Below are 25,280 nucleotides of genomic sequence, written 5' to 3' on the forward strand. Positions count from 1 at the left end.
ACTTTTAACTTAGACTCCACTGATAAAATCACAAGAAAAATAACTAGGACCATGGATGGGGTGGGTGGAGGTGGTAGAGGGTATAGCAGGATAAAAATACAGTAAAATACAATAAGAAGTAAACTTAAAAGCAAAAAAGTAGCAACTAGGACCAAGTTTGACTTAAAACATGTACTTCTCTGCTTTATGAATAGAAAATTCAATGAGGAAGGATAGTCTTAGAGAAATCATTTTTAATCTGAACTCTTATTCCACACTCTACCACAGATACATGGTTAAGATACTATAAATTTAATTTTGTTACTACACTAAAAAATAGCAAATACATTTTAAATTTACCAAAAATAATTTCAAAAATACTTCTAGTCCAAAAATTACTTACTATTTGAAGCTTGATTGTTTTTCCATCTAATTCTATAGTTCTTATTTTGAAATCCACACCAATAGTGCTAATGTAGCTTTCTGTATACGTATCATCCTGAAGGGATAAAAAGTTAGTGATTAAAGTTAATGTTCAATAGAGTAAATAAAATAATGTTAACTTGTTCATACAAAGTTGATATGGTTAAAAGGCCCAGCATGTTGAGGACAACCACTTCATCCTGCTCCACTACTCAGTTCATATTTTGATTACAAAGCACTGTTTAACAGTAGTCTCTTCTTAAGACTTTTTCAATAGTTATCCTTAATTTTCCCACATATTTCTTGATAAATTCTTATATAGAAAAAGGTTTTATATTTACAATGATTATGAATGTTTTTCCTAATTCCTAATTAGTGAAACTCTAGCTCCCTTCACCCCCAAATCCAATTTATTCACCACAAAGTAATGTCACTCTCCTCTTCTGGGTTTTTTTAGAAGCCAATTTTATTTCCTAGTTATGACTTTTTCAAATTCTCAAATATAAAATGTACGCTTTTAAAGTGTACAATTCAGTGGTTTTTAAGTATATTCATACAGTTGTGCAACCATCACCATCGTTTAACCCCAGGACATTTCCACCACCCTGTGATGAAACCCTGTACCCAGCAGCAGTCACTCTCTGTTTCCTTCTCTTCCCCTAGACCCTGGAAACCACTCATCTACTTTATGTCTCTATGGATTTGCCTATTCTGGACATGTCTTATGAATGGAATCATATAACATGTGGCCTTTGGTGTCTGGCTTCTTTAACTCAACATAAAGTTTTCCTTCCTTTTTATGGCTAATACACATTGTATGGGTATACCGCATTTTATTTATCCATTCATCAGCTGGTGGACATCTGGGTTGTTTCTACTTTTTGGCTAATATGAATAATGCTGCTATGAACATTCGTGTACAAGCTTTTATGTGAACAATGTGTAACCCAATGTTAAACATTTAAAATAATACTTGTTTTTCTCAACAATCTGTTATGACATGTTACTCCAAATGGAAACAAAACTTTTAATGCTTGTGAAAAAATGTATGAATGGAGAGGTCAGGCTATCACCACCTAAACCCAATGAACAATTTTAGCGAGCAGAAAGCACCACCTACTAAGTATTCTGCCAACAAAGATGGGCCTAAATCTAATCAAATCTAAATCCATTAAGAGAAACAATATCAACAGAACTTTGATGATGGAAACATCCTACAAGCTGAGCTACTCAATACAGTAGCCACTAGCCCCAAGTGGCAAGTGAGAACAAGGAAAGGAATGTTTAATTTTATTCAACTTTAATTAGTTTAAATTTAAATAGCTATTTAAATGGGGCTAGTAGCTATCCTAAGGATAGCACAGCTCTGGGGGTTTACTTCCAATTACAGAAGCATGAGGAATTTGAACAATTGAAAGACACCACAAGGAAGCAAAGTGGCAAATCTAAAATGCTGGACAATCTGTAGGAAAACTGCCCTGGTTTCTGCAAAAAGTAAAGGACAGGAAAACATAAATAAAAAGGCAAGGTTGGAAAAACTCTAGATTAAGAGACTAAGCAGCAAAACCACCAGAATGTGTGGACCATGTTTGAATCCTGATTCAAACTAACCATAATACCAACACTTCTGATACAATCAGGGGAAATTATTCTTCTAATTAACAACGGCAATGTTATTTTATATAAAAAATGTCCCGTTTTTGGAAATTCATACTAAAGTATGTAGGGGGGGAAAAATACTTTCGCAATTTGCAATACAACACTACAACAGAGCAGGGGAAGAAACGATTAAATGAAGCCAGTGTGAGCAAGTCTTGATGATGCTGAATCCAATACGTACATGGGATTGAAAAAAACTCTCTAAGAAAATTGTAAAATGTGACTGAGGGAGGGATTTTTGTTAGAAACATTTATAAATGCTTTGCTAGAATACTTATAAATCCCTAAATGACCCATATTGCATGGCTCTGAGTCACTGCACATGCTCTTCCTTCTGTTCAAATTCTCAGTTATCTCTTTCTGCACACCCCCTAGTCCCCCAGCCCCTGGGTCACATGGCAATTTTTATTCACTATTCAATTCTGAGCCCAGGCAACAGTAATTGTCCAAACATTCTCCAACTCCTCAAACAATAGTTAAGAGATCATTCCCTGTGTGTTTCCATAGCTTATCATACATTTTGTTATAATACCTTTTGTACCTTGTCTATTTTGGGGATCCAGAAATTAGTATTTTTATAAATGCTTCCAGGTGATTTTACTATGTGGGTACTAATGAAAACCTGTAACTTAGATCGACAGGCATCTCAGAGAGGATTTTCTATGAAACACAAACATCTCAGGCCTATATAGCCAATTTCATCAAGAGATGCCAGATCCTTCCCACCTACCCAGAACTGCTGATTTAATACTAGGAGTTATTCTTAACTTTAATATTTGCCAATTTAATAAATATCAAGTAAAATCCACTTTTAAACCTTTACTCACAAATAAAATTGAACATTTTTTCATAATCATTGGCAATTTGTATTTCTTTTTTTGTGACCTGCCCCTCATGTATTTGCACATATTTCTATTAAGACAAACATCCTTTTCTTATTAATGTATGTATAAGTGTGCTTTATAAATTGAGAATATCATCCCTTCCTCATATATATATTTTTTGCTAGTACCATCTGTTTTCTAAGGTTTTTATACGCTTGCCATTAACTTTTATGCAAATTTAACAATCTTTTCTTTTGTAATTTTTTTGTTAGAAAATACTTTTACACATATTAAAGAATCTAGTACTTCCATTTCACTTTTAACTATGATATACAATGAAATTATTTTTTAATGACATTCATTAATATCACCGTTCATCTCATCCAAAAAGGCATACTTAGTAATTGAAATGCTGTCAAGCTCGCAGTGGTGAATTACAAGTTTTCTAAAATTCTGATTTTTCTCTGAAAGCTTGAATTTTATTACAGGCAGCAAATGCCGTCAGATATTTTCCTTGAAGTGACAATCTCAGTTCATTTGAGAAAATGTCTGCTAATATCCAATTCTACACAACTGTAGTCTATCAGTTGTTCTTTCAAGTAAAAAAAAAATGATTTACTTTTCCTCAAGACAACTACACCAAAACACTCTAGTAAGCAGGAGAAGTGCTTTATGTGTATTCCTCACTTCTTCACAACCCGATATTTAAAAAAGGAACTAGATTTTTTAAACTTAATAATTTTTACTGTTTCATCAAAGACACTCTGAAGTGAAAATGGCGTTTTCCTCCTGGTGAGTGAAGAGAGGTAAATAACATGACTAGGAGCACAGTGTGGGGGCTCAGCGCAGCCTTGACATGGTGTGTTAAGATGCCAGCGGTTTCACCCCACCACTGCTTTTGCATTATCAGAGCAAATGTCAACACAGTGAAAAAAGCAAATGTTTTTAATTTAACTACTAAGTAATTATTTACTAAGTAAATACTAACAGCTTGGTATCATTAGGATAATAGTTTTGATCTCATGGACAACCCCCTAAGAGGGTCTCAATAATCCCCAGGGATCTTTACTCCATACTCTAAGAACCATGATCCACACAGCAAGATGGAAAACATGTTAAATTTGAAGGCAGTCAATGTGCTTATTACAGAACACAATACCATTGTCAAAAAACAGTTTGTACTAGACCCTGCATTTCCTTTTTGTTCTGCTATACTTTTACTTGAAAATTCATTTTCCATCAAGGCATTTTCAACATAGGCCAACTGTTTTCCATTTACCTTACTATCTATGTTGGAGTGAAACATTGTTTGACCTCTACCAAGAATATCATTTTGACTTTATAACCACACTTTGTTGAATTTCTTTTAAGAACAGCATTTGTTTTATTTAAGGCTCCAAGGTATCACTAGGGATGTATACTTGAAGACTTTAATCTCTATATTCTGAAGAATTTATTGTGAGTAAAACTTTAATCTTTTGCTTTATTGTGAGTAAAACTTTAATCTACCTAGAAGACATATACAGTATTAATTTCTTTAAAAGTATTTCAATTTCAACTTACTGCAAACCTGAGGAGGAGGCAAGACTTTCCAACTCCAGAGTCTCCAATCAGAAGCAACTTGAATAAATAATCACTGCAAAAAGAAAAAAAAAATCACGTTAATAAAAAGCATATTTCTGCAACAACAAAAACATTGCAAGAATAATAAGCAGGTCGGTAAGGCAGACTATAGCTCTTGAAAAGTCCAATAGCTCAGCAGAAGCCAAAATTGCAATCAAGTTCTTTTTCAGCTAAGTCCTTACCAGAAGTCCTTTTGATGAAATCACTGAACACGACAAAATTACATAAAAGTAAGAGAGGCAATGTGTCCCCAATGATCTGAGATCAGTGAACTACTTCCAAGGAAAGAATGAAAGAAAACATAAGTGATATGCATTCTTGGAGAGCCCAAGAAACTGTTGGATAAACCCCACTACCTCTGCAGTATTAGAATGCAAGCGGTATTCTTGCCAGTGAAACAAATCTCTCCTAATTCCAAGATAAAACATTATTTCATAGCAATCTTCCAAAGGGCTTTTATGATCCTTTCCTAGCATCCACCTGCAAATTCTCCCTTAAAAAAAAAAAAAATCGTTTAACTTCTATAAGCCTGTATTATAAATATTTTAAACTGAAGATGTGGTAAACTCAAAGGTGGTTTATGCAAACGCACAAACTGACAAACATTCTAAGCCTGTATTAAAGCAATCTTCAGAACCCTAGCAGGGCAGTTTAGTTGGTTAGAGCATCATCCCACCAAGGTTCACTCCCTGGTCAGGTCACATACAAGAATCAACCAATGAATGCACAGGTAAGTGGAACAACAAATCAATGTTTCTCTCTCCCCCTTCCTCTCTTTCTCTAACAAGTCAGTAAAGCATTCTTCAGAAAATACTGACATCTAGGCTTTGTTTATGTACAGTGACCACTGCCAGGCCTGACTCAAAGACCATGCATGGGTTTTCTTTCACGGACCTGAAGACAAAAGACTACCTGTCCATGGTCTCCAAAGGAATCCTCCATAGATCCATTCTAATTCTGACCAGTTCTATGTGTTCTTTTATGCAATTTCAAAAAGATTTCTAAAAATCCAGAATTTATAGTTTATTATTTTAGAAGATAAGCATGAGTTTCAACTTTGTTCTCTGTGATTCTATTTTTAAAAAATGCTACCTACTTAAAGTGAAACCCAAATATCACTCACAATTTAAATTACATTACAACTAATCATAATTATAAGCAAGATATAAAACTTTTAACAGTGATTATCTTTGTGGATACTCATCAATTACTACCCAGGTTTACAGTGATATGTATTACATAAAGTTATCTTTTTGGTTATATTAAGTTACTATGGTATACTTATTGTCCCTAATTATATCTCAAGGAAAGGGGAAAAAATCCCAAGTGCTCTAGTCAACAGCAAAATAAAAGTCATAGAAGGAAATAAGAAGCTTTTAAGCAAGCGTTAAGAAGGGGATCAAAGCCTTGGCTGGTGTGGCTCAGTTGGTTGGGCATCATACATGAAGGCAAGGGGTCGCCAGTCGGGATTCCCAGTGGGGCCCTATGCCTGGATTGCAGGTTCCATCCCCATTCGGGGCGTGTACGAGAGGCAACAGATCTATGTTTCTCTCACACATGGATACACGGATGTTTCCCTCCCTCCTTTTCTCCCTCCCTTCCCCTCTCTCTAAAGGTAAATAAAATCTTTTTAAAAAGGGGGGGAAGATTAAAGCACAGAATGAACTAAAAAATAGTCTTTCCAGTTTGACATCCTAAAGAAAAAAGGGGGGAAGGTAATGACTGAAATTTTACCCTTAATAATTCATACATAACACCATACAACTTTTATTAGGCACTACAATTAGGCCTGATTGACTTTAGCACTACTGATAGCTTCCTCCTTAATTAGACTAAATTCTTAAGAATGCCGAATACTGACATTAGCAATGAGTATGTTGAGAATTTACATTTCAGTGAGCAAGAATAATTGCACCATTAATACTACTATAGTTAGATTTTTTTTTAAGTATAATACTACTATAGTTAGTTTTTCTTTTTAAGTATACTTTATGGCTATTACAGTTTTCCCAATTTTTTTCTCCCCTTTATCCCTGCTCTGCCCTGCATTCCCCCCCACCTTCCAGTATTCCCACCCGCTTTAGTTCATGTCCATGGGTTGTACATTTAAGTTCTTTGGCTTCTCTGTTTCCTATACTATTCTTAACCACCCCCCATCTATTTTATGCCTACCAATTATGCTTATTCCCTGTACCTCCCCCACCATTCATCCCCTCCCCCTCCCACTAATAACCCTCCATATGATCTCCATTTCTCTGGTTCTATTCCTGTTCTAGATGTTTGCTTAATTTTTGTTTTCTAGGTTCATTTGTTGATAGTTGTTTGTTGTCACTTTACTCTTCGTATTTTTGATCATCTTCTTTTTCTTCGATAAGTCCCTTCAACAATTCATATAATAAAGGCCTGGTGATGATGAACTCCTCTATCTTGACCTTATCTAGGAAGCACTTTATCTGCTCTTCCATTCTAAATGATAGCTTTGCTGGATACAGTAATCTTGGATGTAGGTTCTTGCCTTTCATGACTTCAAATACTACTTCCCAGCCCCTTCTTGCCTGTAAGGATTATTTTGGGAAATCAGCTGATAAATCTTATGGGAACTCCTTTGTAGATAACTGTCTCCTTTTCTCTTGCTGCTTGTAAGATTCTCTTTTTGTCTTTTTGTTGGGTAACTTAATTATGATGTGCCTTGGTGCGTTCCTCCTTGGGTCCAATTTCTTTGGGACTCTCTGGGCTTCCTGGACTTCCTGGAAGTCTATTTCCTTCGCCAGATTGGGGATGTTTTTCTTCATTATTTTTTCAAATAAGTTTTCAATTTCTTGCTCTTCCTCTTCTTCTGCCAGCACCCCCATGATTTGGATGTCGGAGTGCTTAAGGGTGTCCCAGAGGTTCCTAAGCCTCTCCTCATCATTTTGAATTCTTGTTTCTTCATTCTGTTCCAGTGGATGTTTATTTCCTCCTTTTGTTCCAAATTGTTCATTTGAATCCTGGTTTCCTTCCCATCACTGTTGGTTCCCTGTATATTTTGCTTTATTTCACCTTGGGTAGACTTCATTTGTTCCTTCATTATGCCACCGAGCTCCATCAGTTCTGTAAGCATCCTGATTACCAGCGTTTTGAACTCTGCATCAGATAGGTTGTCTGTCTCCTTGTCACTTAGCTCTTTTTCTGAGTTTTGATCTGTTCTTTCATTCGGGCCATATTTCTTTGTATTGGCGCACTTGTTATGTTGTAAGGGACGGAGCCTTAGGTATTTGCCAGGGCGGGGCAACCCTGTTTGCTGTGTTGTGGCACTATCTGTCGGGGAGGGACCAGAGAGGGAACAGTGCCACTTGCAGGCACCACTCTAGCCCCACTTTCCAATGAACTCTCCTGTGAGACTAGGAGTTTCTCCTGCCATTGCAACCCCCGCAGTTTTTACAGTTACAGGTTTTGAATCTTTAGTTTCCCCCTTCATCAACCCCACACTACCTGCGTGGTCCACCACCTTACCCCAGGCACCATCCTTTCAGCTTGGCTACCCATCTCCTGTCTCGCCCCTCCTACCTGTCTGGATGAACATTTTTTTTAACTTTTTGGTTGTCAGAGTTCCATGCAGTTTGATTTTCTGCATTAGTTTTTAACATAAATTTCGACACACCAGATACCCTGAATTTACCAATCTCCCTGAGCACAGTGCCAAGCCTCCTGTAGACATTCAATAAACATCACCTGAATCAGCTGTACTGGACCCTGTTACAATAAAGGACGGCACTGGGTCACAGATGTTGCCTGAAGTAGCATTCATTCCCTTAAAAATCAATTTCTCTACTTCAGAGTAATCTTAAAGTTGTAAAAAACATGAATGCTTCCTAGTAATTGTTACAAATTACATTATGTTTTCAAGAAATTAATAGAGCATTTGAGATCTTGCTCTACAGCATATATTGTCAGCTTGGTTCAAATAAACTCTTATGAAAATTCCCAACAGGTTTGGGAGGGAAAAAAAATTAGTACTCAATTTTTTAAAATCACCTTTCTCAATTATAAATAATATGAAGAGTTCAGTACTCTTCTCTACAATGGGATAATCATTGCTAAACAAGACCACAGTTAAGACGGGTTTAAATTGCATGGGTCCATCTACATATGGATTTTTAAAACCCACGTTGTTCATGGGTCGTGTTTTTAATCAGATAGGAATCTGCATATTAAGTTATATGCAGATTTTATATTGCGCCCAGGTAGGTGCCCCTAACCTCCCCACTGGTTCAAGGGTCAACTGTATTTTGTTCTCTCCCAACATAACAAAAGACATGGAGAACGGCAAACAAAGTCAAACTCACAGACTTCTTCTGTTTATTGAATACACACACCTAGAGAATGTTACTTGCATATTACCTGCATTGGGACATTTTAAGTAACCTACTACTTAGCACCTTATTTCTAAACTATTAATATACTGAATGTTCAGGATAATTCAGGGATTTGAGATTGCTTGAACATATTTCTGTCCTGATTGGTATGTGTCTCAGTGGGTTGGGCATCATCCTGCAAACTGAAAGGTCATGGGCTCAATTCCCAGTTAGGGGCATGGGAGAGGTGAATGATCAGTGTTTCTCTCACACATCGATGTTTCTCTTTCTTCCTCCTTTCTCCTCTCTCTATAAATAAATAAATAAATGAATAAATAAATAAATGAAATTTCTATAACTATAATTTACAGAACACACAGAAAAATGTTGATAGACAATATGCAAATCTAAAATTAGAAAGCACAAGGTCAGAATTTTGGTACAAAGATTCAAGAATACTATAGCAAATGTTAAGACTTTAAATACACAGCCAGTTATATCTCAGTACTAGTCAGCTTCAGAATTTGTCAAACCTGTACTCATCTCATTTTGACGAGAAAAAAATGTTTCAGCACTCAGTGCTTGAGCTTGCTCAGGACTTGTCACGCTTACCAGAACCTGTATGAGTCACAGTACTGCCCCGCAAGAGAAAATGCTTCATTACTCATCACTTGCTTGGTACTTGTCACAAGTTCTGGAACAAATTAAGGATGAGTACCAAGGTACCACTGTATTTTTCCTTTATTCACCAAGAATTTGGATTAGACTTTCAGTCTACAATATAATTGTGACTTAAGTGACAAAACTGGATTACTATATATCAGAAATGTATAGTTACAAATGTAATCACCATTCTCGTATATTAGATTATTCTAGTAAGTCCTCTCCATTGCTCCCAAATCAGGACTTCCTCTGGTCTTTTTCATGTCTAATTTGCTATAACCCTTCATACTCTCTCCCCCTAAGTCACCTGGAATCTTCTCCACAATCTTACGTTTGACATATCTGTGAGTGTGAAAGTAAACTGACTTATTAGTGTATACAAAATCTAGCACAGTGCCTTTTACAAAGCATGTGCTAAGAAATCAGAGGACATTTTAATCTTGTATTTTTAATCAGCCTCTTTCATGGTGAGATTCAGTTAATGAACATTATGGCCATCTTTAATTAACATTTTGGGCAAAATACTAGAGGAAAAAAATGGATGGGAACATGTTCAAAGGACAGAGGAGCTGCCCTAGCCAGGTTGCTAAGTTGCTCAGAGTATGTTCCCCATATACCAAGGCTGCAGGTTCCATCTCAGTCAGGGCACACACTAGAAGCACCAACAAATGCATTAAGTAAATGGAACAACAAACTGATGTGTCTCTCTTTCAAATCAATTTTAAAAAGACACAACAAGCCAACCTGAAATTTCTCTCAGTGGCCAAAGCAAAACAATTTGAGCCACAAAGTAAACAACCGCATACTGGATTATAACCCAAACAATAAAAGAAATACCCATGAGTCCATACTGGTATAAATGTAAATAAATGAGAAAGAAGAGATAAATCTTCCTTACAGGAGGATTCCAAATAATGCATGTAGAAGGAACAAGAGAAATAGAAAATCACCAGCAGATCATCACAATAATAACTGTTACAGGCAAGATCCACCAGTGAGTGCTAAAATTAGCAAGTGACACTTTAAGAAGAAACAAGTCAGTTGCAGAGCCTCAAAGCATGTCCCCCCAAATATTACCGTGGTGGTTTTAACATATACTCACAAATCCTTTAAACACTCCTCCCTCTAGAGATGGAGCTTATTAATTCTCCTTCCTTTAGTGTGGGCTCTTAACGATTGCTTTCTAACAGAGTATGGAAAGAAAAAATATTAATTTTATAATGAGAGTAACCTGACAGATGCTACCGTAACTAAGTGACCAAAGTGAACAACACGAGCAATAAGTCATACTGGTACCAAGTACCCTCTAATATGTGATTAGTACAGCACTTCACCGCTACGGTATCTTCCCCCACATAAATCCATAACCCACCCCTGCCTAATCATAAGAAATGCAAACTGAAGGAAATTTTACCAAGTACCTAACATTACTCTTCAAAAGTGTCAAGATCATAAAAAACAAGGCAAGACTGAGAAACTCACAAATTGAAGGAAGCTAACATGATATAACAACTAAATAAAACAAGGCAGCCTGGATTAAACCCTGGAACAGAAAAAGAACTTAGTGAAAAACTGGAGCAATTGGATGCAAGCCCACAGTTTAGCTAATAATGTATCAATGTTAATTCCTTAATTTTGATAAAGGTACCATGGTATATAAGATGTTAATATTAGGGGAAGTTGGGGAAGGGTATACAGGAATTTTCTGTATAATTTTTAGAACTCTTCTGTAAATCTAAATTTATTTCACAAATTTAAAAAAATACTATGAGGACATTAGTAAAATGGGTTCATACAACCATCTCTTTGAAAAGCTAGCTCCTAGTATTTTTAAATGTAAGAGAGATATTTTATGTTTTTTCAAGTTAAACCAAAAATCATAAATCATAAATCATGCTGGAATCTATAACATATAATATAAAAACAAAGCTGCTTATGAGGAACAAGTATTTTTATTATCACAGAAAACTCTTTTGAACTGCCTGAATTTATAATAGCATGAATAAGTATGTTTTGATTTAAAAAGGTAATTTAGTGAGAAAGCTAAATAGTTAAAAGACTGACACAGATGAAAGCTAGATGGAAAGGGGAAGATTCAGAGAAATTAACAGTCTTTAAAAATTGGGTGCTGGGACATCAGAGACAATAAAAAGTGAAAAATTATTTTTGCTATCAGTTCTTCCTGTAAGTCAACTCATGGTCTACTTTAGCAATATTGGAGCCTCTATTTTCATTGTTTACGATCATAATATAATCTCAACACCTATGCCATTTTTATATGCAAGCACTAACATTTTCTGTACCTTTAACAAACTCACAATTGTTTAGGTAAAATGCTTTCCTTTTCATGAAGTTACCTAACTGCCTACATAAAATATGAAGTAGGAGATAAATCTGCTGATTCCTGAATCTAAAACGCCACTGGAAATTCTAAAATCTCAAAAGAGACAGTTATGTGAAACACTGTTATGTGCAAAGACTATAGACCATTTTGTTTAGTATAACCCATTTTTGTTTTTAGAAATTTTGCACACACATAAAAGATTTGGAGAAAATGGACACTTATAAATTATAGTATCACAATTGACACTTTTCTTTATACTTTTTTTTTTTTTTAACAGTCTGCAATAAGCCTGTATTACTTTTACAACCAGAAAAAGATGTTGAGGGGCGGAAAAAATGTTGTAATCAGACGGTTTGTTCAATGACTTAATAGTCTTGCAAGTTCATTCAGCTTTCTTGCCCTCACACAAATGATTTCTACATTAAGTAGGTGGAGTAGGTCAAGGTTAGAGGTAGACAGCACTGGCACATTTCCAATATAGTCACAAGTATAACTTTTTGGATTAAATGAAAATAAATATTTTTTTTCTTTTATGTAATATAATTTGGATTATTAGACACAGTTCCCAGCTCAGTGAAAATTTTACAAGAGAAAGTTGACGGACATTAACACAACTTTCAACATTCCACCCTTTGGATACATATACAAAAAAGGAAAGACAAAACAGAAGAAGACTATCATGACTAGTAGTTTTCAATCAAATAGTAGCCCCAAAATACAAATTTCACAATGTCAGCTATAAGTGTACCTTTAAAACACTTGTTGTTTTAAAAAGTTCAATGGAAACTAAATTTGTTCTCTTTCATCTAGAACTAATTCAGCTGCATGATAGGAATCATGTTATTTTACCTTCAATTCACTATTAAACTACACACTATTTTATTAACCTTCAGGGTATGGAATAACTTATAAACTTGGGCTGCAATATTTGTGTTTAACATCAACTTTTCTTTTTACTCACTTTAAGTATGCTCCACAGAACACCCTTCAAAATTGACCATTAGGCTGGAGAAAAAAGGTAAGAACTTTTAGTTACTTCCTATGCTTCTATATTGTTTGAATTTTACAGAGCACATATCAGTGATTAAATTAAATAAAGAACAAATAAACCTTTAGCTATGGACAAAAGCAGCCTGTTAGTCAAAATAATCAATTACCAGATTTAAGGAAAACAGTCATGCAATTTTTAAAAAACTATCCCCATAACCCCTAAAAACAACATGTTTTTCTTTGACATTTGGAGACAATAACTTTCCAGGTTCCATTTTAGCTGTTCAGAACAGTGTTCTAAAAATTCAAAACTGGAATTCTGAAATTTTGGTAGTGCTGAAGAACTGGCATATCATACAAGATAAACGAGTAGATGGTCTTGCAACCTACATTAATAAACACTGCTGAAAAACATGCCAAGGAGGTGTGTATGTCCTCTACCTCATTACCTTTCAAGGCCTGCATGGGTTTTAAAGCTGGAAAGACCAGTGTTTGAATTCCGGTACCATCATATACTATCTATAATTGAAGCAAGGTACTCACCAATTTACTCATCTGTAAAAGATTCTATCAGCACCCTCTACTGTCCAATTAGGCTTCTTGTCAGGATTAGAAATAAAGCCTCTAAAACTGCTAGCACAGTGCCTGGCACATTATAGGAGCATAATAAGTGGTACTTACTATTAATTTTCCTTTCTCCATCCAAACTACAAGGTAACTTGATGAAAAATTTTAAGAGCTACAGACAAAAACTATGAAGCTATTTTTCCAAAGCTTCTGGTTCAGACGATGGATGAAAAAGTATCACAATTTACCAGTATAATCTAAGCTTAAAAATTACCAATAGTTATAAGTACTATGATCACACTGGTCACAATTCCCAAAACCTAGCAACATGTACATAATAGTATGTCTGCAGCAAGTGTGCATGCTCCAGCGAGAGAAAGGCAGTTCTCTGCTTCACTTGCTTTACTCACAGAAGATAAGCATGACTTCCAGTGCCCCAAGTATACATACTTCAGGATGGATAGTCATGAGGGCAGAAAAACTGAGAATGGATAAAATAATTAACTTCAAGCCTGAAGAAGCTTTAAATATCAACCCAAAATGAGATATGAAGGAGAAAGTCAATGATCCATTCATAATATGAAACTCACAAACTCTTTTTAATAACACTTTAAAAAGACCTCTCTGATCATGAATTTTAAAAGTAACTGACCACAAAAATGTTAGTTGCCTAATTAACTGGCTAAAATTTTAAATTCACAGAAGTTAACCACACACAGTAAACCGGAAACAGCATATCTGGGCTGTGAATTTGCAGGTCCTTGAGTTAAAATTCCAATTCTGCTGTTTACTCTGAATGCCCTTGCACAAGCCATTAACTCTTCTCTCTTTTTCCTCATCTGTAAAACTAGAGCACTATTTCTTCACAGAATTAAGGGAAATAGTGTACAAACATAATTTTCTGGCTGGTGGTGGATACTCAAATTGTTAGTTGGTGACCTCGTCCCCAGACTGACTAGCTAGCATCAAGGGTTCTGGAGAGGCCTCAGTGCTCTATTCCTTTCCAGTTAAATAACACGTAACTAAAACTTTCTGTTAAAAAATGGAAATCACAGGCCCCTCCTCCAAATCTTTTGCACTGTATATCCTGCCATCCTAAGTCTTAAAAGTATCACAGGATTTAACTTGTACTAATGCTGTTATATTGATTATGCCTGGTTGAGCAGGAGTCAACTTAACTAATGGGTAAGTACCTACAAGCAGAGTTCGCATTTCATAATTAAAGAACAAAAACAGAAAAACCCCTCAACTCCTAGACTAGCATACTCTAATGATGACAGAGTATGGTGTCATCATACTCTGATGACAGAGAAAGCAAGAGCTGGCTGTTTTCTTCATCAAGCTCTCTTTCAAGGTGAAATTAGCCATGTGTGCACACACATAATTATATATATGTATGCACATACATTCACTGGAAGATTTTAAAAGTCTGTACTGAAATAACTGTTAAAGCAGACAAGCATAGGGATAAATATATAATGATTAAATGTGTGAGAAAGTCTTTAAAATTGAAACTACCTGCCATTTACCTATATTCTAATAGCCCTTACTAGAATGTGCATGTCAAATAATGTCTATATAGCATTGTACAGTTTACTGTTGAAAATCAGAACTGAAGTGGAACTAACCACATTTTATAAATAAAAAGGCTCAAAAGGCATAAATAATGTATATGGGGCAAGTGGCAGTCTGAACTTAAACCTAGGATTTACAACTCCAAATGGTATGTTCTTTTTATCGCACCACATTCCCTCAATGACATATTTTATATACTCAGATGATAAAAATGTCAGTTATTATGCTAAGTCCTATGTATAAAACCTAAGAGAATGAATCAAAGCATCTATGAACTAGCACACAGGACCTGACCAAATATAAAGAAAAGTGTGATTCACAGCTTAAATTAACTTAGACCATCTGTATTAGTAAATAAGTTAGCTCAGCTCAGAAGAGCATGGTAAATTTTAGAGTTCAGACTTCATTAGCTTTAGTAAGTGAGGAACACAAAAGCTATTCATGAGGATAGGTGCTAGCCACCATCTACATGATGTACACTTCACAAAGTTGCTTTAAATGTCCTTTTCTAAATCTAGCTACTAAACTTTTTTTATAAATTCCATCTAATCTACTTCAGACTATATTACACTTGGCTAGGCATTTATCCTAACTACATCCACATGGACTTTAAACTCGTAAAGACACTACAGAGATGACCTATTGTTCTTAAAGTGAATGCTAATGTTCTGTGAACTCAGTGTGTCTTTGTTTCAAGACTCTTAGAAGCACTTAATATATTAATAACTTAATGAGGAACAGAAATGTAAGCATTTTTAAAAAAGGAAAGGAAGAAAATCATAGACTAGGTCATCAAAATAAAGCCATGCCCCAACAAATCTCACATTTTAACACTAATTACTTCAAGATACCAGATTTAAAATTAAACTCTTCACTCTCAGATTTCCACATTTCAAAAGAGTGGTAGTAAACATTCTCTTTTCTACTTTCAATCTCCTAAATCAGGCATTCTTAACTTGAGGTTTGTGAACAGGCTCAGGTAGTGTGAGAGGTTGCAACTTCATACAAAATATCATGAGTATGTATTCATACAGGTAGCAGGTCCACTGGGCTCATCAAATGCTCCTAAGGGTACATGAACATAAATGGGTTAAGAATAACCCAAATCAAGTTACTAGAAAACATCTAAAGGCAGAGTTAAAAGGATAAAGAATAATTCCACTTAAGTACTATTGTTACTCCAAGAAAATACATTCAGACGAGTTAAAACCATCACTGTTCTTGGAGAACGTCAATTATATAATTCGCTAAGTTTATTTGTAAAGTTCACAAAAAAAAATCTGAGGTACAGGCTGAATGAATAAAATGCCCTGCATAAGTCAAGCAGGTAGCACACAGAGTAAGCACTAATTAAATAGTAGCTATTATTATTTTTAAGTGTTTTCAAAGACTGACTGGCTCCCCTTGTGAGCAAAGGCACTCACACTGAACACTGCCTGTCAGAATTAGGAATCTACAAACATAGAATAGAGTAAACGTAACTGGAACCTATCACAACCTTGGATTTAACAAAGCAGTGTGTGCTGACCAACTGAGCCAACCGGTCACAAAAGTACCAAGGAAAACTTCCACTTTCTACTTCTTTGTACCTTACTTCTTCACATGTTTAAGTCAGTCAACAAACCAACAAACACTTGTTCTCAAGCTTCTTACAGCCTCAGGACTATATATTTTCCCAAATATTCCACCATCACCCTTTTGTAATCTGGAACACTCACAGGGTGGTTCCACAGGAAAGCCAACCCCTAGATTTTCTTCCCTAAATTCTATTTCAGACATCAAAAAAGCACTCTCAGCCCCCGCCTCTACAGGAAAACAGTGGAATAATCTTGACTTCTCCCTCTCCCTGTAAGATATTAAAAAAAAAAAAAAAAAAAAAAAAAAGTGTGGGCATTTTGCCTAAATCTCAAAACTCCAAAACGTAATTCAAAGAGTGAAAACTGATGAGCTACACATCTAAAATATCTCATGCACTGGCATCCTACACCCATTTTTGGTTTCTCTTCATCTTAAAACACTCCAAGTATTTTTTTTTTTAGCAAATCTTTAAAAATCTCAAAACCCTAAAAAGCATTTTATTTAACCCTTAACATTTTTTTTAACATTTTTCATATGTTAGGAAAGAGACAAGAGTAGATAACATTAGCAAAAGGAAGCTATTTTTAACAATCAAAAATGAAAACTATTACAACTGCTAATAGTAAAATCATGTATGTATAGAGAACCTTGCCAAGGAGAGAAAACACACAAAAGATTGCTAATAGGATGTGACTATAACAACATGTTAGCACATAGGTAAATTCCTAAGATTGCTTCCAGAACTTAAAAAAAAAAGACAAATAAAATTACTCAGAATGAAAAAATTCTCTTTAAAAGCCAACTAAAGAGTTGGCAAGGGAACATTTTTACTTTTTTTTTAAGATTTTATTTATTTATATTTAGAGAGAGGGGAAGGGAGGGAGAAAGAGAGGGAGAGAAACACCGATCTGTTGGCTCTTGTATGCCCTCAACTAGGAACCTGGCCCACAACCCAGGCATGTGCCCTGACTGGGATGGAACCAGTGACCTTTTGGTTCACAGGCCCACACTCAATCCACTGAGCTACACCAGCCAGGGCAAGAACACTTGTTTCTTAAGTTCATCCATCTCCATACAACATTTTTTGAAGAGCTTTACATGATTTATTTGCTGGGAATATGTAAGAAACTGTCAACATGTCTCATTTTAACTAATCTTAAAAAAAAAAAAAATCACAGTTGATCCAAGTAGACTATACAGTTCTACTGCAGTTAACTGGTATGTTCATAATAGACACATGTACATTTTTCTTGACACCAAAAAAGCCCACTAGAAGCTAGTGGATTAGGAAAAATGTTTCTGGTATGAGAATAATGTTAAGTATTTCTTAACCAGTGTGCTGAAATAATCACTGCCTGCTTCACCACCTAGTTCAGTAAATTAAAAATCTTTCTTCAGATCTCAAAAAAAAAACAAGGAAAGAAAGAAATAAAAATAAAACAGCCCTGGCTGGTGTGACTCAGTGGGTTGAGCACCTGCTTGTGAACCAAAAGGTCGCCGGTTCAATTCCCAGCCAGGGCACAAACCTGGGTTGAGAGCCAGGTCCCAAGTTGGGGGCATGCAAGAGGCAACTGATGGATGTTTCTTTCACACATCAATGTTTCTCTCCCTCTTTCTCCCTCCCTTCCCTTCTCTCTAAAAAGAAAAAGAAAGCTCTGACACTTTCCATCTATTTTTCCACTGTTCAGATTCCATTTCCAGTGGCTTTTTGTTTTTGTACTTGAAATTCAAACGAGTCAGTTATTACCCTTAATTACTACCATAAAGATTAACCCAGGGTTGTCAATTCTCCCAAATCAGAAAAATAACATGGAAAGCATTCAAAGGGATAGCTTAAAATTTAATCATCGATTGATATTTTTTAAAGATTTTATTTATTTATTTTTAGAGAGAGGGGAAGGGGGGAGAAAGAAAGGGAGAGAAACATCAGTGTGTGCTTGCTTCTCACATACTCCCTACTGGGGACCTGGCCCACAACCCAGGCATTTGCTCTGACTGGGAACTGAACTGGCAACCCCTAAGTTCACAGGCTGGTGCTCAATCCACTGGTCACACCAGCCAGGGCAGTGATTGGTATATTTTTTATTCTCCTCACTCCAAAACCAAAACCTTACAACTTGAAGATCATAAAGTAAAAGCATTCAGTAATAAAGCCACCAACAGGTAATCTTGTGTCAACAAATACAAATCTAAAATGCTGTTCCCTCTGAGAGAACCAAACTTTTTCTTTTGTCAAGAACCCATCATGGAATCATGAAAGGTACTCACCCATTAAAAGTTTTAATTTAATAAAAAACACGTAAGACTTTAAAGTTTAGAACAAGGTGTTAAAGTAAATGGACCCGTGTGGGGGTGATAAAACTAAGAATTTCCTTCTTTTCTCTATTTGCCATCTTTTCCCTAATTGCTTTTATGATAACAAATTTCACTAAAGACAAAAGAAACTTAAGTCAGGCTGCTGAAAATTCCTTTGCTAGTTGCCCTTGTGACCTTCCATAATAAAATATCCATCATCTCCTCTCACCTCAAGTAATTTTCACTAATGCTTTTCCAAGTTTCCCCAAAACTCCTAGATTATTTTACTAGGCACAATATAGAGTATAAATACAGCAGGCCAGGAACTGGTATACTTGATGCCAGAAAAAATATAAACATGATTTCTGGGTTTGGTTCTGCTGAGATCATTCGTCAGAGAACTCCAAGGAAGGATGATTTGGCACCATATTGACTTTAGAATTACTCCTCCTTGCCATTTATTCCCCCTGGAAAAGTCCTCCTCACTCCCTCTGCTTCTCCAAAACTACTGCTAATAATTCCCTAACAGGTCTCTTTTCTATGAAGTCTTCCTTAAACCAACTAGCCAACAACAACCCTCGACCCTCCTTCGGAATTTTGTTGCTCCGATTCATGGCGTATATCTGGAATTTGCTATATCTACTAGTATTTGACATACCTACAACCTATTTTCTATACTCCATTATTAGCTCCTTCGGAGTAGGGATTACAGTACATTCCTAAACCCTACCACTATCAGAATGTCTTACAAGATAATGATGTACACCATCTAGTGTGCTTACAGTTTTGCAGATTCTTTTACACATATTTTAACCTCAGAACTACCCTGATAGGAGTAACTCCTATTATCTTGTTTTTATTTATCTTTTAAATGCCTTGAAATTTTATTTTTTGCCGGACGTAATCACTTTTCAAAAAAATATTGTATTTTTTCCATTACCATTTAGTCTCCTTTTACTCCCCCCCATTATCCTATTTTTAAAAAGCAGAAACAAATTCAGAGCTAAATAATCTGTCACTGTTCTGTTAAATTAATCTTCAAAATCTACTTACAGCACTAAATATGTGTAGCAAATATAAGAAACTTCCTGAACAAAAGAGGTTTACAAAACTCCAGAAAGTGGCCAATCCATGTACTTTATTGTTGCCAGGAAAATTAGGGACCTGAAGTTCAACCCTGCCCAACTATGCAAAACAAACTTTGTCCTTGGAGCCCTTCGTGAAGAAATTTAAAAACTGCCAACATAGAAAATATGGCACTATGGGAACATTACTCTCGATTTCTTAGTTTGTAAAATTTTAATTAAATACTATGGCTTCTTTTTAATACAAAAAGGGGACATTTTGCATAAAACCACAATATTACAAAACTTGAAGTCAGAATGCATTTTGCAAGAGCCATGTGACACACACATGACAGTCAGCTAAACTGATGGGTGGACCTTGTAAGGGAAATGTTTAGTCCACCAAAGCAGCCAATAAGCTCAACTTTGTTTTCTTTTTTTTTTTTTAAATCCTCACCAGAGGATATGCTTATTGATATTTAGAGAGAGGGGAGCGGAAAGGGGGAGGGGGACAGAAACACCCATGTGAGAGAGAAACATCGATCAGTTTAGTTGCTAGTTGCTTCTCATAGGCACCCCAAACTGGGACATATCTGCAACGCAGGCATGGGTCCTGACCAGGAATCGAACCTGAGACCTTCCGGTTTAGGGGACGTTCCAACAGAGTCATGCTGGCCAGGGCTAAACTCAACTTTTAGAACAAATACTGATCTGCTTTAAAAAAAAAAAACATCACCCTGTCCCCCAAAGCCTTCTAATACTTAAAAGGAACACCAGGCAAATTTCCTCCAATGTATTCATTAATTTATACATGCAAACTGCAGGAGAATTTTTTTAAAGGGCCATTAAGAGAGCCCAATAAAGTCTTCCCAAGGAAAGTGAACACCAGTTCCCCGGAAAAGTGCCAGGTGTGTCACATCTGCTGTGGTGACTTCTTGAGTAAGCAAGAAAAAGAAATGCATTAACTTTTCATGACACGTCATGGAACCTCATTCCCTATCTGCAAACATTCAAGAAGGTAACACAAAACCTCAGATCTATCATAGGGCCCATTCGTTTCCCTTTCAACTTGACAGCAAAATCTTCTTTAAATTTGGGAACATCAAAAAAATGTTCTTTAAGATTTAGTCTTTTTCTTTCTTGACCTACACAACGCAAAATGACTTCAGTGTCCTCTGTAAGAAATTCTCACAAATGCCTAGGTTTTTAGGAAGGCAATGGGTCTGGTGAGTTCTTAAAAAACTCCAACAAATAACTTAAAAAAGAACTAAACATTTTCAATCTACTCACTCCCCTCAATCCCGCGCAGTCCTGAAAAGCATCTATATTACCTGCAACCAGGCGGGGAGGGTGGAAGCAGAGCCAAGAAGCTCAAAATTTACAAGTGAACTGGTCTCCACCCAGACGATTCTGACAGCTCCGCAGAGTGCGGGGGCAGGGTCTGACATTGCCCTCTAGAAGAGCTCTCCCACCCCATCCTCTCCCCTTAAAAACAAGTCCTCCTTCAGAAGTCACTGCCTCCAAGAGGAGCTATCCCTTCCCACCGCCCTACCACCAACTCCCAAACGCCCCCATCCTTCTGAGCAGACAGTTCCTCCGCGCCGGCCCGGCACTCAGGTCTCCACCCCGACCCGGTCCAGGCCCGGGCGGCTCACCACTCCGACCAACCCCTCCCCGAGGCCGCCCCTCCACCTTCAGACAATGGGGCCCGACTCCCGGCCGCCAGCCTCTCCTGCCCCATCATCCTCACCTCACCCCGGCCGAGACCCCCACCCCCGCCCCAGCCCTCCTCGCCCGCTTTGAGCTTCCCCAAGCTGGCCCACGGACCCGGCCGACCGGTGCGCTCTTGCACTCACTATTCGGGATTCATGCTGGACATGTCACTGCAGCTGCCGCCGCCGCCACCGCCGCCCTTGCTGCTGCAGCCGCCGCCCTGACTCTCCGCGCCACGGGTAATCGAAGAGGAACGAGATACGCTGTTCCGGGAGAACAAACGTCTTCCCCACTCCGTCCCCTTAGAACACAATCAGGAGCAGCCGCCACTCAGCTACCGCTTCCACCCAAAATGGCCGCTGGCGAACCAGGAAATAGGAAAGCCTTAGACCGAGGGGCCTTTACTTAGCCCAGAGGGCGGCCGCGCCGCGTGGCACGACGGGAAAGAGTGTTGCTAGCTAGTCTGTGGGAGCTGGGGCTGACGGTGTGGCGCGGAGGCCGGGACTCAGCTTCCCGCCCAGCCCCGCGCGTCTGGTGCATGCGTACTGGAGGGGTTGTCGCCCTCCCCACTCCACACTCTCTCTCCGCCCCCCCTCGCCTCTCCCCGCTGCCCTCCCCGCTGACTCGCTGGCTAGGACTTCGCTCGGACTCCCCCTAGCGGATTGGCTAAGGCCGAGCGGCCCTGGTGATGTCATCAGTGAGACGTGGCAGCCCGGCGAGTCAGCGCCCCACCGGGGAGGAGGAGCGGGGAGGGGGAAGGGAGGAGAGGGGAGGGGTAGAAGGCGGTGCTGGCAGCGGACGGATGGTAGGGGTGGGGGTCATCTGGAGACTGTGATGAACAGAGAGGGGTTGGATCCCGAGGGACTGCTAGAGTGCGGAGGAGGGAAGAGGGCCGGGGGACATTCCTGGCTGGTCCTGCCTCCCAGTGTGCTTTCTTTCTACTGGCCAGACCATCTTGAGACTTAAGCTTTCAGGCTGATCTCGGGACGTCCGCTCTAAGGACGGAAGAGGAGTTAAGGGGCCCCTAGTAAAAACTTCGCGTCTCCGGAAAACGTGAAGCCGCTCTTTCAGTTTTCTTCCTCACTCCCGTAACCCGAAGGGCACTACCATTTTCTTTTTTCTTGGCATTCCCTTTCAGCCCTGCTCTGATCTCCGCGGGCTGGATATCGCAGAAGCCTCCCAGTACACTAAACTGCCTCTGTCTCTTCTTTGTTCCAAGCCATTTGCACACACAGCCAGATCTGTCTTCCTGGAACGACACTTGCACCACAATGCCACAACTTTCAATGGCTTCACATCCCGTGTCTGGGACACAGCCCAGGGTCCTGCCCTGGTCTCAGCCTTCAAGTTGAACTGTACTTATTTTTAGTTGTTTAATGCTGAGCTGTTCTGCAAGATTGGAAAGTAATACGCGATAGAAACGTGCAATTAATCACTGTATAACGTTGAGAAACTCTAGGAGTAATATTAACACATTTTTTGTTCATAACAGCTCCCTAGAATCAGTTTGGGAATTTAAATCTCCACTGAACTTTAACACATTATCTTGGGTTATTTAATTACAAAGAGCATAGCATAATACATTGTCCAAAGTTTGTCTTCCAACTTGTTTTAAGAACCAAGAAAATTGTCTGTCTAGAGTGACTGCAAAGTCACTTTAAATTACAAAATATAGAAAGAAGGCAGTTCTTATTTCTACCCATCTGCTAACTACACACCTTAACCTCGCGATTCCACCATGTGCTTTAGTTGACAACCTCATCAAAGAGTACACTAGAGTTCCTTCACATCATATCGGCTAATGAAATGAGTATGGTCACCACACCAGAAGCATCCTGAATGGATCGATGATAGACATTAATAAGTGTTTATTACTCTAGACTCTTGTCCTTTCTCGTTTATTGTGATTTCACAGAAGACAAAGAAAATCTCTGAAGAACTCCCTAATCCAAAAATACAATTTTTAACCTGCCCCTCCCCTTGAAGGTATACCCCTAAATTTCCTTGAATTGCCTATTTACTTTCCCAACAAACAAATACCTCCTGCCCTGGCTGATGTGGCTCAGCAGATTGAGCGCCAGCCTGTGAACCAAGGGGTTGCAAGTTCAATTCCCAGTCTGGGCGCTTCCTGGGTTGTAGGCCAGGTCCCCAGTGGGGGGCACGTGAGAGGCAGCCACACATTGATGTTTCTCTCCCTCTCTTCCCCTCTCTAAAATAAATAAAAATTAAAAAAAAAACCTCCTAATAACTTTTAACCAAAGTGAGAGAGTGGTTGTAAGAGTTAAAACATTATAAAGCATATGGCACAATGGCTGTGGGGGCACTTGGTAAATGTGAATTATCTTTCTCCTTCTCTTAACTTCCCTGGAACTTCTAAGTGTACTTGCTGTGTGCCAAGAACAGAACACCATATATCTTAGAGTGTTGCAATATGCATGGAGATCAGAGGCAGCTTAGCTTGGAAGTGGTGGCGGGTTGTTTCCTACAACCTACCACAACTTATATGTCATTTACATTAAGACTTCCTTCCCAATTAAAGTGCCAGTTTTGCTGATTCTAACAATATGCTTTACGTGTAGATGTTTAAGAGTGGCTACTTTTATATACTCACATTAATAGCTCAGAATAATTCATTAAACTACCATGAACTCTGTTGGTTGCCCTATTATTGAATCAGAACTCTTCTAGAGTGGTTTGGCCATTTGTTCTTTGGATCATTCTTTTCTTTCTTCCTTCCTTTCTTTTTCTTCTTTCCTTTTCCTTTCCTTCCCTTTCTCTTTTATCAAATATTTACGACCTGGCACATAGCAAATGTGTTTGGAACTTGTGCTTGGAACCATGAGGAATACAAAGGTGAATAATCACCACTCTGTCTGCAAGATTACAACCCAGTGAGAGATATGTGTATACAGAACAAGGCCTACAGGAGAAAATGCAAAAATAAGATTAAATTATATAAGGTGCACAGGGACAGAAATCAGATCAGTGATTACCAGGAACTAGGAGTGGGAAGAGGAAATGTCTACAAACAGACAGAGGGGAACTTCGTTTGATAGAAATACAGTTGTTATACAAAAATTTTTGACTGCACGGGAGGTCAACACCTCTAACCTCCACGTTGTTCAAGGATCGACTGTACTCTATGTCTTCATTATGGTGACGGTTACTTATACCTCAGTTACGAACCTGACATTCAGAAATGATACAAGGTGGAAATACGGAGGAGGGAAACCATTCCAACTGAAATTATTGGGAATGCTTATATGAAGGAAATGATTTTTGAATTGGGCCTTGAAAGAGATTAAAATTTTAATCATTGGCAAAAATGGGAGAGAGCCATTTATTCTAGAATGACAAAAGAATATGAGCGTACCCTAGAAGTGTGAAGGTACGCATGTGTTTAAAGAATAGTTCCATGGAAGATGAGGTGGGAGACAGCGAGGTTAAGGGGAAATCATGGGAGCCCCAAATGCCTGCTGAAGAGTTTTAACTTTATTCAGTTAGCCAATAGAGTCAAAAGTTCTGAGAAGGGGAGTGAGGTGATCAGCTCAGAGCTTTGGAAGTACTTTGGAGGTAGGGAGATTAGTTAAAAGGTAATTAGAGTCATTTAGGCAGGAGTTGATGTGTCCTGATCTAGAGCAATTGCATC

At 37.9% G+C, this 25,280-nt stretch overlaps 1 protein-coding gene across 1 annotated transcript in view; it reads right to left on the minus strand.

Annotated features, from left to right (window-relative positions):
* The window catches only part of RAB1A (RAB1A, member RAS oncogene family), a 33,034-nt gene extending 11,023 nt beyond the window's left edge, over positions 1-22,011 (minus strand). The window contains exons 1-3 of the mRNA XM_024552715.4: positions 21,775-22,011; positions 4,449-4,521; positions 383-478 (exon numbers count right to left, since the gene is read on the minus strand). Coding sequence (XP_024408483.1) covers positions 383-478; positions 4,449-4,521; positions 21,775-21,797 — 192 coding nt within the window. The 5' untranslated portion in view covers positions 21,798-22,011. The remainder of the gene's footprint in view (positions 1-382; positions 479-4,448; positions 4,522-21,774) is intronic.
* Positions 22,012-25,280: the final 3,269 nt, after the last annotated feature.

The sequence above is a fragment of the Desmodus rotundus genome, chromosome 5, assembly GCF_022682495.2.
Source record: "Desmodus rotundus isolate HL8 chromosome 5, HLdesRot8A.1, whole genome shotgun sequence".
In the NCBI taxonomy this organism is placed as follows: Eukaryota; Metazoa; Chordata; class Mammalia; order Chiroptera; family Phyllostomidae; genus Desmodus; species Desmodus rotundus.